The sequence below is a fragment of the Giraffa tippelskirchi genome, chromosome X (genome assembly GCF_054371585.1).
Source record: "Giraffa tippelskirchi isolate mGirTip1 chromosome X, T2T-mGirTip1v1.2.pri, whole genome shotgun sequence".
Taxonomy (NCBI): domain Eukaryota; kingdom Metazoa; phylum Chordata; class Mammalia; order Artiodactyla; family Giraffidae; genus Giraffa; species Giraffa tippelskirchi.
In genome coordinates this window covers 23,847,571-23,860,166 of record NC_137289.1, presented here as the reverse complement: position 1 = coordinate 23,860,166, position 12,596 = coordinate 23,847,571, and the positions used below count along the sequence as shown (strand labels likewise).

At 44.3% G+C, this 12,596-nt stretch overlaps 1 protein-coding gene across 21 annotated transcripts in view; it reads left to right on the top strand.

Moving 5' to 3' along the window:
* OCRL (OCRL inositol polyphosphate-5-phosphatase) overlaps window positions 1-12,340 on the top strand; it is a 59,549-nt gene extending 47,209 nt beyond the window's left edge. For 14 of the 21 annotated variants that reach the window (XR_014075825.1, XR_014075824.1, XM_081565718.1 and 11 more), the window contains 5 exons: window positions 7,015-7,131; window positions 8,029-8,113; window positions 8,696-8,823; window positions 9,597-9,708; window positions 9,914-12,340. Coding sequence is in view for 16 of the 21 variants with exons in the window: in XM_081565718.1 (XP_081421844.1) it covers window positions 7,015-7,131; window positions 8,029-8,113; window positions 8,696-8,823; window positions 9,597-9,708; window positions 9,914-10,038 (567 nt within the window). In the remaining 5 variants the exon portion in view is untranslated. Of the gene's footprint in view, window positions 1-4,244; window positions 4,269-7,014; window positions 7,132-8,028; window positions 8,114-8,695; window positions 8,824-9,596; window positions 9,709-9,913 lie in introns of all 21 variants that reach the window. The other 7 variants (XM_081565708.1, XM_081565717.1, XM_081565705.1 and 4 more) reach the window with 3 other exon arrangements.
* The last annotated feature ends 256 nt before the right edge of the window (window positions 12,341-12,596 follow it).

The window sequence follows — 12,596 nt, the reverse complement described above, 5'->3', positions numbered from 1 at the left end:
AAAGTTTACTTGTATTTACAATATGGCTAAATTCTAAACCGAGGTTAATAGGAAGTTTGGTTAGAGATCATCTAAACATTAACTTCCTTTACTGGCCCATGTCCAATGTGTTTGGTAAGTCAGTATTTTGGAAAGTTATTTAAAATGAGTCATTTAGAATGTGGAACTTGTAATTTATATTAACAAATAGATTTCTTTCCTGTGCTGCTTACTCAAGCCCTTGTATGCTGTAAAAGCTTATTGATTGATGAGCTAATTTCTGTGAAAATCAGTCTCAAAATCAGCCTATTTTGGTGTGTGAAGCTGGCTAGGTAGGGTGGGAATGGGGGATGGAGAGTCCTGAAGTCAACAGATGAGTTTATACTGGAGCCAGAGGGCATCTAGACCCATTGGAAGTCTTTGATGAGTAGTATGTGGTTGTAAATGGTCACGTTAGTATGTGGTTATGGAGAAGGCAATGGCACCCCACTCCAGTACTCTTGCCTGGAAAATCCCATGGACGGAGGAGCCTTGTAGGCTGCACTCCACGGGGTCGCTAAGAGTCGCACACAACTGAGCGACTTCACTTTCACTTTTCACTTTCATACATTGGAGAATGAAATGGCAACCCACTCCAGTGTTCTTGCCTAGAGAATCTCAGGGACGGGGGAGCCTGATGGGCTGCCATCTATGGGGTCGCACAGAGTCAGACACGACTGAAGTGACTTAGCAGCAGCAGCTGGCCACTCAGATGGTAAAGAATCCACCTGCAATGCAGGAGACCTGGGTTTGATCCCTGTGTTGGGAAGATCCCCTGGAGGAGGGCATGGCAACCCACTCCAGTATTCTTGCCTGGAGAATCCCCGTGGACAGAGGAACCTGACAGGCTATAGTCCATGAGGTTGCAAAGAGTCGGACACAACTGAGCGACTAAGCACACCACATGTCTATTAACAGAACGATATCAAAATCTGAAATAGCATGAATAACAACTTGGTGATTAATTTGTTCCCGGTGATCTCTTCAGTAGATGTTTATTTTGTCTTCATGACCTAATGACCCATTTCTTATCCTACGAAGTTTAAGGTTTGTGTTTCTTTTTAGATTTCACGTGAATGAATCCTTTCTAGAACTTCAGTGTCTGTTCAGTTTTCTGCTTTTTATTTTTAATTTGAATCTGCCTCTAAATGACTTTTTTACATGATTTTCATTGCATTTATTACTGGGAAATTTCCTCTATGGCTGAATGCTGGGGTGAAGAATGATTTGCAGTGTATTTGTGATAAGCCAGTGTTCCTGCTGGGGACTCCTGGGCTCTTTTCCCTTTTTTTTTTTTTTTTTGAACTTTTTATTTTGTGTGGGGTATAGCCCATTGAAGATGTTGTGATAGTTTCAGCTGAACAGGGAAGGGACTCAACTGTACATATACATGTATCCATCCTCCCTCAAACTTCCCTCCTGTCCAGGCTTGGCTGCCACATAACATTGATCATAATATGATCAACATGTAACCTTTTGCAGCCAGTAATCAAGTCAGTTGAACTAAGTGATTAGCAGCAATGGTAGGCCTGCCTTAGGAGAATGCTCTTTTTTAGTGGGGGCTAAGTGGTGTTTCTATTTTCAGAGTTGAATCTAGAGTTGAAATAAGTATAAGTTTCACCCACTTTCTGCCTGAAGCCAGAGGAATAAACTCTCAATGTAAGTCTGCTGCACCTCCACCAGTACCAGGGACCTTTTGCTTTCAGAGTTTTCTCTTGTATCTATTCATTTAAAAAAATATATTATGTTCCCATTTATTAGGTGAGGTGCATACTCTCTCCCACTTGATCTACCTCCTTAGCCTTCTAATGATTCCCTCTGCCTCTATTTCCCTAGCCTTGCATTTGTCCTCTTCAGGGCTGTCAGACTGATCTTTGTGTAATACAGCTATGGGGCCTAGTGTTTCCTTGCTTAAAGGCAGACCTTTGGCTCCCCCACACCTGCTGAATACAATCCAAATTGCTTTACCTGTCATTCAAGGCCCTGCAGAGTCTGACTTCAATATACACCCCCACCCCCACCCCACCCCACCCCCGCCGCATAATGTCCCCACCTTGTCTCTACCCTTTAAAATCCTGTGACTCTTTTAAGGGCTAGTTGGACTTCTTCCTTTGTACCCCTGATTTTTGTTTATTTATTTTTACCATTTATTGACGACTCAGATTGGTGAATTACAATAACACCAGGCCATAAATTCTGGGCCCCTTTACCCCAACTCAGTTGCAAACCTGAGTCAAAGACCATGTCTTTCCCCTCTGTGTAGCCTCACTTTTCATACCTGCCCCCCCACCACCACCCCTCAAAGACATTAAGCTCAGTGTCTTGCACTGGTAGATAGTCAGTGCACCTTTTTGATGGCTTGGTTTGACAGGTTAGTATATAAAAACTCTGCCTGGTTTTACTCATCATATCATATGGCACATATTCACGGGAGGGAAAATAGAGAAGTCTGTCAGGAAGATTCTCTGTTTGTTAATAAGTAGTTCTAAATTTTAAAAAAGATTATACTCCAAAATTGAGTTCACTTAGATGTTTGGCCCTCAGAATCAACTTCCAAAGTATTATAATTACTATAAATTTTGTATCCTTTACAAAGCACTATTATTCTGATTACTTTTATTTCATTCTATATATGATATTTCATTGTATATATGCTACAAAAGCATGTTTAACTCATAATGTAGCTAATAATACTAAAAACTCTACCCATCATATGGAGCAGTCATGTGGGACAAATGCACTCAGCACTACTAGTTGGAGTGTCAGGAAACACATACTTCCCCACCTCCAACCTCCTGCATGTTTCTGATGGTGAGATCAGGATTTCTCCTTTCACTCTCAGACCGATACATGGGATTCCTATTCAGGTTCTTGGTGGCCCCTGACAGGGTTGGGAATTGTTGGGGAGATGCAGGCAGCTTTGAGAGACCTGGCCTGCTGCAGGCTTTCTGCACCACCACTGCACGCCCCCCACCCCCCTCGCCCACTCCGAGTTTTAGGCCACTTCCATGTGCCTGTGAGGTAAATGTTGTTGTCTCTGGTTAGAGATGGAGAAACCGAGGCTCTGTGAAGTTCAGTAGCTTGCCTGCAGTCCATACAAAATGAATAAGAGGTAGAATGAAGATTGATACCCAGGACTGCCTGACATCCATGCCTGTACTCTTTCCACTAACCCTGCTGCCTTGTAACTGTCTTTAGCCTGCTGGAGAATAGAATACATTCTCGAAGATTTCCTCCGCCTCTCTGTCTGGGAAGCAGTCAGTTTATCCTTTTCTGAGTTACCTAAGGGAGCATAGTGGTCATGACTGTGGAGTCATTCTAATCCTCGGAGTGTGGCTGTGGGCAAATAATTTAATCTCCCAGAGCCTCAGTTTCCTCATCTGTAAAGTGGGAATAGTATCTACTTTTGCATTTGTGCAGAGACTAAATGACACTATATATGAGCCTGTTGCAATTACCGCTACATGGCAGATACCCCTTAAGTGGTGGCAGTGATTATTGTTGCTGTTGTCTTTGTTAGACTGTAATTGTAATAATGGCGAAACACAAAGATGATTAAAAAGATACCTTCTTCCCTCTTCCTTGCTTCTCTTTTTTTCTGTTATGCCCTATAGGAAAACACACTAGGGGATAATGATGGATCTTGTGGTCCACAGAAGTCTGGAATGAAATGAATTTGTATTTCAGAGAGACTTCCTAGTTGGGAACTCTTAGGGCCCTTGAGGAGGGGAGAGGGTACCAGGCAGAGGAAAGGAGTGAGTGAGACTGCTAGCTAGGCTGAGACGCATAGCAGTGGAGAGGAGAGATGCTCACCATCTCCTTCTGCATGGCTGCTCTTGGGCTCACAACCACATTCTTCCATTGAAGTGGCCCTAGGGTGAGCGAGATGCCGCCCAGCAGCGCAGGAAGAGGAAACCCCAGTGTGCGTTTGGCTGATCAGCTGGCATCTGCAAATGGACACCAAAGTCTAGGACTACACACGTATGTTTCTTGAGCGATAGTCTCAACAAACTGCCCAAAATTTAATATGCATAATCGAAAAATTTGTATGTGAGAATGTGTTCCATTTTCAACAGAATTTATTTGAAGAATTTAAAGCTGTTTAAAATATATATATATCTAGTAAGCTAGTGCATTCTAATAATACTGATCTGTTTCTAATTCTGTAAATTAATTCTAATCATTTTCTATCTGTCAATGACTTTCTTTTCCTGCTCCACTCTCAGGAAGAAGACAGCTTCCTAGAAAAGGTAATGCAATCCATTGGTGATTATGCGTTTCCCTGTGCTTGGTTAACATTTAACCATGGTCCTTGGAATTTATCCCTCAGCTTTCCCGTATCAGAGACCTCTGACTCCATGAGAATCCCCCCAAATTCTGCCAGCTGTGTTTAAGTGTGTCTAAAGTACAGGAAAGATACTTACTACACCTGCCAAGTCATTGAGACCCAGAACATAAAAGCAATAGGACCCAAAGTTCCAGATTACTATTTTTTGAAATGAGAAGTAATTAAAGAGCTGCCTCGAGGTATATGAAAGCTCATAAGATGGAGGAGGGTACTGCTTAGCCGTTCTCCATTTTCAATGTTAATAAAAGCAGAAGTGAATTTCTGTTGCATTAAGAGTAATTTGGGGGAAGTGATAAGAGTAATTACCAAAAGAATACACAGATATGGTCAATAATAGAGCATAGAAAAGAATCCTAGACCTGAATGAGATAATATGGATCATATGGTAGAGTTCCCTGCTTTCAGACAGGGTAAGATGTTGTCTCCATTCAAATAGACAACCCAGGAAGGTTGAGAACCTCAGTGAAGTCATCCTGCTCCTGACATCAAGGGTGTGGGGCACAGGGGACTAGAACCCGGGTGTCCTGCATTCCCAGTGCAGGAACCAAGTGAGCACTCCTATGGTGCTTTGCCACTTCTCCATCCTCAAGCTGGAGGGTGCCTGGCTCCACACAGGGTCATCTAATAGAGAAATATGGGCTTGAAAACCATTCTTAAAACACTTTCACACAGTATCTAATGTGACCTCCCCCATTTGGTGGAGTTTAATGTGTTTTGATGATAGGCACGGCATACTGTTTTTGTGCTTCAGTTAACAGCACGAAGGTTACAGAGTGTGGACTTATCAAGCACTGAATGTGTCCCATTGAAAGAAGACACAGTGTGCCTGGGTTCCCTTTGAAAAATTAGAGTTCAGGATCGTTTGTGGACTTTTTTTAAAGTTTGTTTCTTGTGCGTAATCTTTCTCTAGACTTCAGAGACAACAAGCATGACATTTCGTATTAGCACACGTGAATTTGAAAATGGATAGTGGATGGTGTATGTAACCTGGTGGCATTTTATTAACCTTTTTAAACCACTAAGGATTGAGATGACTCTGCTTCCCAACCCTTTCCTGTTAATAGCAGGCCATGTGTCTTTTCATCTTAAACAGTGCCTTGTGTTGCCTTAATGCCTTAGTACAGGAAAAGTGCTAATTGGATGTCAGATTTTTTCAAAAGTACATGAATTGGTGCTGAATAATTTATTCTGCTAAAGAGTCGGTACATGTGTTGCATTTGGTCCAGAAAGTGAGCAGAGTGCATTATGGACAATGTTTTGGCTCAGGTATCATGTGGATGCCTGGATTTAATACTTGCAAGTGGAAAGAAGTTAATGGATGAGCCATGGTTGAAGGTCTGGCAGCTCTAGGAGACGTGAATATAAAGTGATGGATTCCCAAGGAAAAAAGGGAAACAAAATGAATGTGAAGAAGATAGATTTTAAATGCTAACCAACTGTCATGCTTCCTTCTCTTCCTGATGCCCGTAGAAAGGCACAGCGGCTTTAAAAGGTCACCCATGCATGTTGAAGAACAGAACACTCTTCTTAGCCCTCTGTCTGTTCTAGTGTACACACTTTATGAAAGTAGTGAAATACTTCTCTTCTTTCCCTTCAAGTGACACAGCTAAGGGTTGTGGATCAAATTTACAGCACTTTCTAAGTTTGAGTATACATAATATGTGACCTTCAGCCAGAGGTGTAAGAGGTGGAAGATGCCAAAAACTGGTCACCATTTTCTGCACTAGATATTGTATGAAGGCTGCCTTCAGATGCCTTTTAACCTATTTCAGAAATCTTTGTGATATATTTTATATTTGGCTATATAAACATGAAATAATTGAGTTTATTCCCCATTTTCCAGTTCAGATTTAGTTACTGATCTAACTTATGTCACTTCTAGGTTTTCCTCTGAGATTCCTTCAGGAGAATCTAAGAGAGAGTAGAAAGTTAGGTGAATGGAGTCAAAGGCCTGAGAACTCTTTGCTGAGCTGTTACTATAAAGAATAACTTCTGGACTCAGAGCCTAGACTTTCCGTGGTATTTCCGGCTCTTGGTATGCTGTGTTCAGTTTACTATTTTTGGGTCTCTGGACTTTGAGTTTTAGTGCCTTAAGATTAGATCTTCTATCAAGCTTGAAATATTCATGCATATAGGTCTAATGTGAATTGTCTTTCATTCTTGTGGACCAGAAAATGCCATTTAAATCAACAATGCAAGCTGTGATATTTGTCGTAAGACCTGAAAGAAGAATAAATTAAAAGTCAACAAAAACCTCAGTAGATGCTGCTCTCTCCAAGTGCTCTGGTGACAATTGTAGCTTAATGGTCCGTGAGTCTCCGGTAGTGTGTGGACCCTACCGTGACTGTATTGCCGATTCTCAGTGTCACCCTTGAAAGGATTTACAGCACACAGTGCATCGATGGGAGAAACATAATAAACCCAGTTGGAATGCTTAACGGTTAAGTGAAGCATCTTGTTAGAAAAGGAGATCAGTTAACTGTGGAAATCCATATTGAGTACCTTCTGACCAGGAGCATCCCAGTGAGAAAAAAACAGTCTTAAGAGCTGAAGATCAGATAATACCCGCATAAGCAGAACTGGGGGGAACATGGTTTCACACAGGAGTTTTTATTGAGACCCTTTTGACTCTCTTTTTCATCTATTAGGAGAAATCCCTTCTGCAGATGGTTCCCTTGGATGAAGGTGCCAGTGAAAGACCTCTTAAGGTCCCCAAGGAGATCTGGCTCCTGGTAGACCATTTATTCAGATACGCCTGTCACCAGGTGAGTGAGGGCAGGCCTCCGGGCACCTTTGGAAGGCACCTGAGTCCACTGGGAAACGATAGTACTTCGTGTCAGTATAGATAGTGCTTTAAACTTTCCCAAGCCACTTCTGCAGACAGCACTGTCGCATGAGAGCACCTGGGCAAGTGGAAGTATTCCCATGTATAGCTGTGAGAGCTGAAGCAGGCGGCTAGGGGATTTACCTAGACCATGGCATAAGTGTGGTGGCAGAGTAGGGCCTAACTGAGCTCCCCTGTCCCCTGGCCACACGTGCTTTCCCCTGGACCACTCAGCACCTGAGTCTGGAGCACCTGCTTCAGCTGTCACCTTGGCATCGCAGATTTCAAAATCCAAAGCAAACTTCGATCCCATTTTTAAAATTTGTCCTTACTTTTCAGTCCCATCTAAGATACCTACCATCCCCAACCCATTCTCCCAAAAAAGAAAATTTTCTTGGGACTACATTGAAAGATAATGTTGTCTTACCTACTGAAAAGTAACAGAACTTGAAAGGAAGGTTTGGTGTGGACATACCCTTGACTTCTGCCCTAGCAGTTTGTGTGTTGATATTTGGATACGGGCCCCTGTTTGGACTCCACCTTCTGTACCTGTCAGGAGCCTGGAAGTGGGAATGGCTGATGTCCCCGTCGAGTCATCCAGTCCCCTGCCTTGTCAGGTGCAGGCTGAAACCTTTAACAATAATCTAGTTTGAAAGAAAATTTCACATGGATTACAGAGATGATAAAGGGAAAAGGTGCCATTGTCACACCTCTGTTCCTCATCATGAATGATGCCTCTTCCTTCCCCTTCCTGCTGCTCTCCTGATCCCTGGGTAATCATCAGAACCTTAGGGCTGGTCATTTTGCATTGTTCCATTCATTGTAACCTCTTTGGTAGGAGGATCTGTTCCAAACCCCTGGAATGCAGGAGGAGTTACAGCAGATCATTGATTGTCTGGACACCAGCATTCCCAAGACAATCCGTATCCTTTTCGACAAAGGCTTAGGAAGCTGGATGTGCACTCACCCAAACTCTTCTTCCCACCTGCATGTGATTTTTGTGTTTTCCATATTTATTTTATTCGTAACAGTCTTTTGACTATACAGTGCTCAATTCCCTTTAGGAACTTTCACGCTTTCTCTGTATGAGACGCTTACTAAAAGGAATCAAAGGGTAGATAACCATGAATTGTAATTGGCATGGGACGTATGACCTACAGCCGTGGTGCTGCTCTGCTTTTGGCCAGTGATCACTCCTGCCACCACACGACAGGGAGGAGGATGGGAAACCTTGGTGACAAGTTTCCAGTGTGAACTGTCATTCTGCAGGCCACGTTCCCTTGACTCTCGAGTCAGGCCAAACCTCCCAAGAGTGTTCAATCAATTCTCTAACAACTCAGCTGCAGCATACCTGGACCACTAAAATATCAAACCCCAATTAGGATCAGGGTGCCTTGAATAAGAGGAAGAAAACCACCCCTGAGGGAGCTTGAGGGAGGGAGCACATCGCGTCTAAGTGTGGCCTTTTTCCTGGAGCCTCTTTCCCTTGACAGAAGGCCATCCAGCTGGCAGTAACCATTCAGTGGCCGAGGCACTGCTTATTTTCCTAGAAGCTCTGCCGGAACCTGTCATCTGTTATGAGCTCTATCAGCGATGCCTCGACTCTGCTCAGGATCCCCGGATTTGCCGACAGGTGAGTCTTGTTGCTGAGAATGTGTTTGAGGCAAGTTCCCCCACAGAGAAATCACTCATTTTTACAAAGTCAGCTGGGCAACCAGCTGTGTGCTAGGACGAGTCTCGATCTGTTCAGAGCAGGACACCAGCATTGAGAGTTGGGACCCTTCAACTGTAGGCTGTGTTACTTCCTATTATATTTGCCACCCTTTTCCAGTTAGCCTATTGAGTAGGGTGCACACCTCTTCTCCGGAGTAAGATTGGTAAAACTGATCACATGCGGCATTCTGGCCGACATGACCAGGAAGGGTGGGTGACACTTTGTGAGCCTTTCTTTTTGTCTTCTTGGTGTTAGTTTTTAATCTTGAAATGCTTTTGAGGCACAGTAGCTGAGAATACCTCTGAATCAGACTAGTGAGTATCGGGAGGCACTCCCACCCATGCCAAGTGGCATGGCACAGAAAACCATTCAGCTTGGCAGATGCCACTGCCACCTGCCTGGGGAGGTCGGGAGAGACCAGGCTGACACCCATCTGCTCCTGAGGCAGGGCATGCATGTGACTATGTGTTAACGTGGCCTGCTCATTGAGTGGGCAGGGGCCAAACAGGATGACCATTCTGCCGTGTGAGTTAACCATTCAACAGGTAGTTTGGTCATGAGTCAATAAGGGAGGGGCCTGTAAGGGTTGAATTATAAACTACTTTCATGGCAACTGCAAGCTCTTCTTACTTTTTTCCTCCATCTGTTATCCTCACTGCCCACCCCCCCCTTTTTTTTTTAAAAAAAAACAGGTGATTTCCCAGCTTCCAGGATGCCATAGAAATGTTTTTCGTTATTTGATGGCATTCCTTCGAGAACTCTTAAAATTTTCCGAGTACAACAATGTCAACGCCAACATGATCGGTAAGAACACTTCCTAGGAATGGCCGCATGGGAGCATTGGTCAGGACTGTCCGTGGATGGTGGACACATGTATTCCCTTCTTCGTGTCCAGGCGTGTAACAGTCACTTCCTCCCACTGCCCTCATCCCCTGGCCCCCATCCCTGAGGTTTTGCTTAGGTTGTGTCTGACTTAGGGTTTTCCCCTTTTCTTTCTCTCTCCCTCTAGCTACTCTCTTCACTAGTCTCCTCCTAAGGCCTCCACCCAACCTCATGGCAAGACAGACTCCAAGTGACCGCCAGCGTGCTACCCAGTTCCTTCTTACTTTTCTGCTTGGGAGTGATGAAGACTAATGATAAGCCTTTTCCTCTTACTACTCTCCGAGGTTCTAGAGGCAGAAGATCTTGGGCCTCGAGTATTTCAGAATGATTTCAAAAGTCATGCCACAGGAAGGGTCCGTTGCAGAATTTCGAGGCTGTTGGCATGAAAAAGTTGTTTCTAGTGTGAAAGGAAAAGAGTCTCCTAACCCCTCCCTTGCCATATCCTACGCAGCAAGATACTTTTAGACTTATATTGCCAAGCCAAAGTTAACCATATTTTGGTGTTTTTGTGTTCTCTCTTCATAAGGCAAAGAGACCTGTATTTACACTCCTTTACCTGGGGATGTGTGTGTTGCCCTCCAGCCCAGCCATCATGATTGTCCTTAGCACCTGAGGCCTAGATTCTGAGGTGTTCCATTCTAGGCCCACAAGCACTACTTGCCGTAGCTCAGACTTGTCCATAGTCCTTGGTTTAAAGCACTTTGTCCCTACTGCCTCCCTGTATCACCCCTTTGTGCTCTACTCTGCTAATACTACCATGTCGAAGAAAGTTGTTGAGGCTAGTGACTCCTTGGGTGTCTCCAACAGTGAGTTAACCATCTCCATGTGGTTGTTACATGCATTTGTGCATTTCTACCACAATGGTCTCTGTGCCCCTCCCTAACATTGGCCTTTTATGGATCTATGATGAGTGGAAGCATATTCTCTTGTCTCAGACCACACTTAGTAGCAGAACATTAGAGACTATTAGAGATGACGTCTCATTGATGTGAGAGAATCACAGAGTGGAAGCACTCTTGAGTATTTCAAGAGTGAGAATATTCATGTTCGACAGGTCCTGCTTCCTACCGTCCCTTTTGGTTCTTATGCAAATTGTACTCGAGAACCAACCCTGGGTGTCTAAGGGGCCCATACCCCACGTAGAAATCCACCTCCAGAGCAACGCTTGTACCACAGTCAAAAAGGGAGGCTGCACTACAAAAACTGTTCCTTCCCCCAGCAGGGGAATTGAGGATAACCCCTACAATCCCCTCTCTGTTCTCCTGACGTACCATCACCCCTTCCCGCATCAGGACTGACTGGGCTCTGCAGCCAGCTACCCTCAGCTCCTAGTCACCTGTCTAGTGCTGCGTAAAAGAGACTGTGCAGTGGGACAAAGCAAGCACCTTCTCTCTCTCCCAAGACAACCCTCTGAGCTTGTCATTTACTCAAGCTCTTGTGGGGCAGCCCTTTTTAAAAAAATTAATCTATGTTGGTTGGCAAACCAGCCACTGACTGCAAAACTGCCTGATGTAATTGACTTCCTCCTGGTTTTCTTTCATTAAAACCACCCTGAGTTGACTCATTGTCACATGTTCACATGGAAACCCCAGAGCCGTGTGTATAGGCTGTGTGCAAGGTCTTAGGCATTGACTCCTGACTCTTCTAGAGCATCGAAGCAGAGAGCCAAGAAAGCACTGCCACTGAGTGGTTCTTCAACTCCCCTCTCTCCCATGCATTGAGTTCTTTGGGGGAAGAAAAGGTATGTATCCTGTGATATTCTGCCTAAAGCCTTTCCTGATTGGGAATTGTGGAAGTAGGAGTCAAGTTATTGGTACCAAATAGCTGCAGACCTGATAAGTCAGGAGCTGGGTGCTGAACTTAGTTACTGGCTGACTGAGCACAACCCTTTTGTCATGTCCACTAGGTCAGAAAGGGATCTGAGGAGAGGCAGGTGATAGATGCTGGGGCAAGGTGGTCACACAAAGACAGGGAAGTGCCTGTCCTAGACACATTTCCCAGTCAGCTACCACCTGGGGCCTTCATGTGGTCAGGGCCGTGGTTGGTGGGGACCGTGGGCAGCATCCGGCTCGCTCTCCATAAGACAGGTGCACTTGGTTGCTTCACTGACTACACCTTCTGTCCAGCTCTGGTCCCGGGATGTACACAGGGTCAAGGGTTTTAGACAATCTCTCGGGATGGGAGATCAGAAACAGAGCAGACATAAGAAATCTGTTTCCCTGCCTACTCCAGCACTCCACTCTCTAACCCCTAGGTACCTCTAATGTACTATTTCCTAGCGCCTCTGAAGTAAGGAGTTTAGATCCAGCTGGTAAGGAAGGACTCTGCAGCTATCGTTTTAGGGAAGAAATGGTTTAACCCCTCGTGATGATGTTGCATTAGTCTCCCTTTCACTGTTTCCTAATTTTTACCCTGTAATGAATGGTTTGTTATATTTCCCCAAAATGTCTTGGTCACTAAGCAAAGCTGCTAGTGGGATTCTGTATTTCGTGTCATCTTTTTTATTATAATTTATTGCAATTTTTTTCTGAATAAATATATGTTGTGTGAAAAACCAAAGTGTGATCTTAGGAAGAACTGAGGGGGAGGCTTATGTCACCAGGTCCCACATGACCGCTACCATCCCCCCAGCTATGCCTGGAGTGGCATTTCCTATCTTGAAAGGAAGTAGCATCACAATTCTCAGTGTACTTACCCGTGGAGAGGAGAAGAAACCACGTATTATCAGAAATAAACAAAACAGTCACAGTGCTTTCAGAAATCAGCCAAGGATCCTTATTTTGACCCTGGGGATTCAGGCAACAAAATAA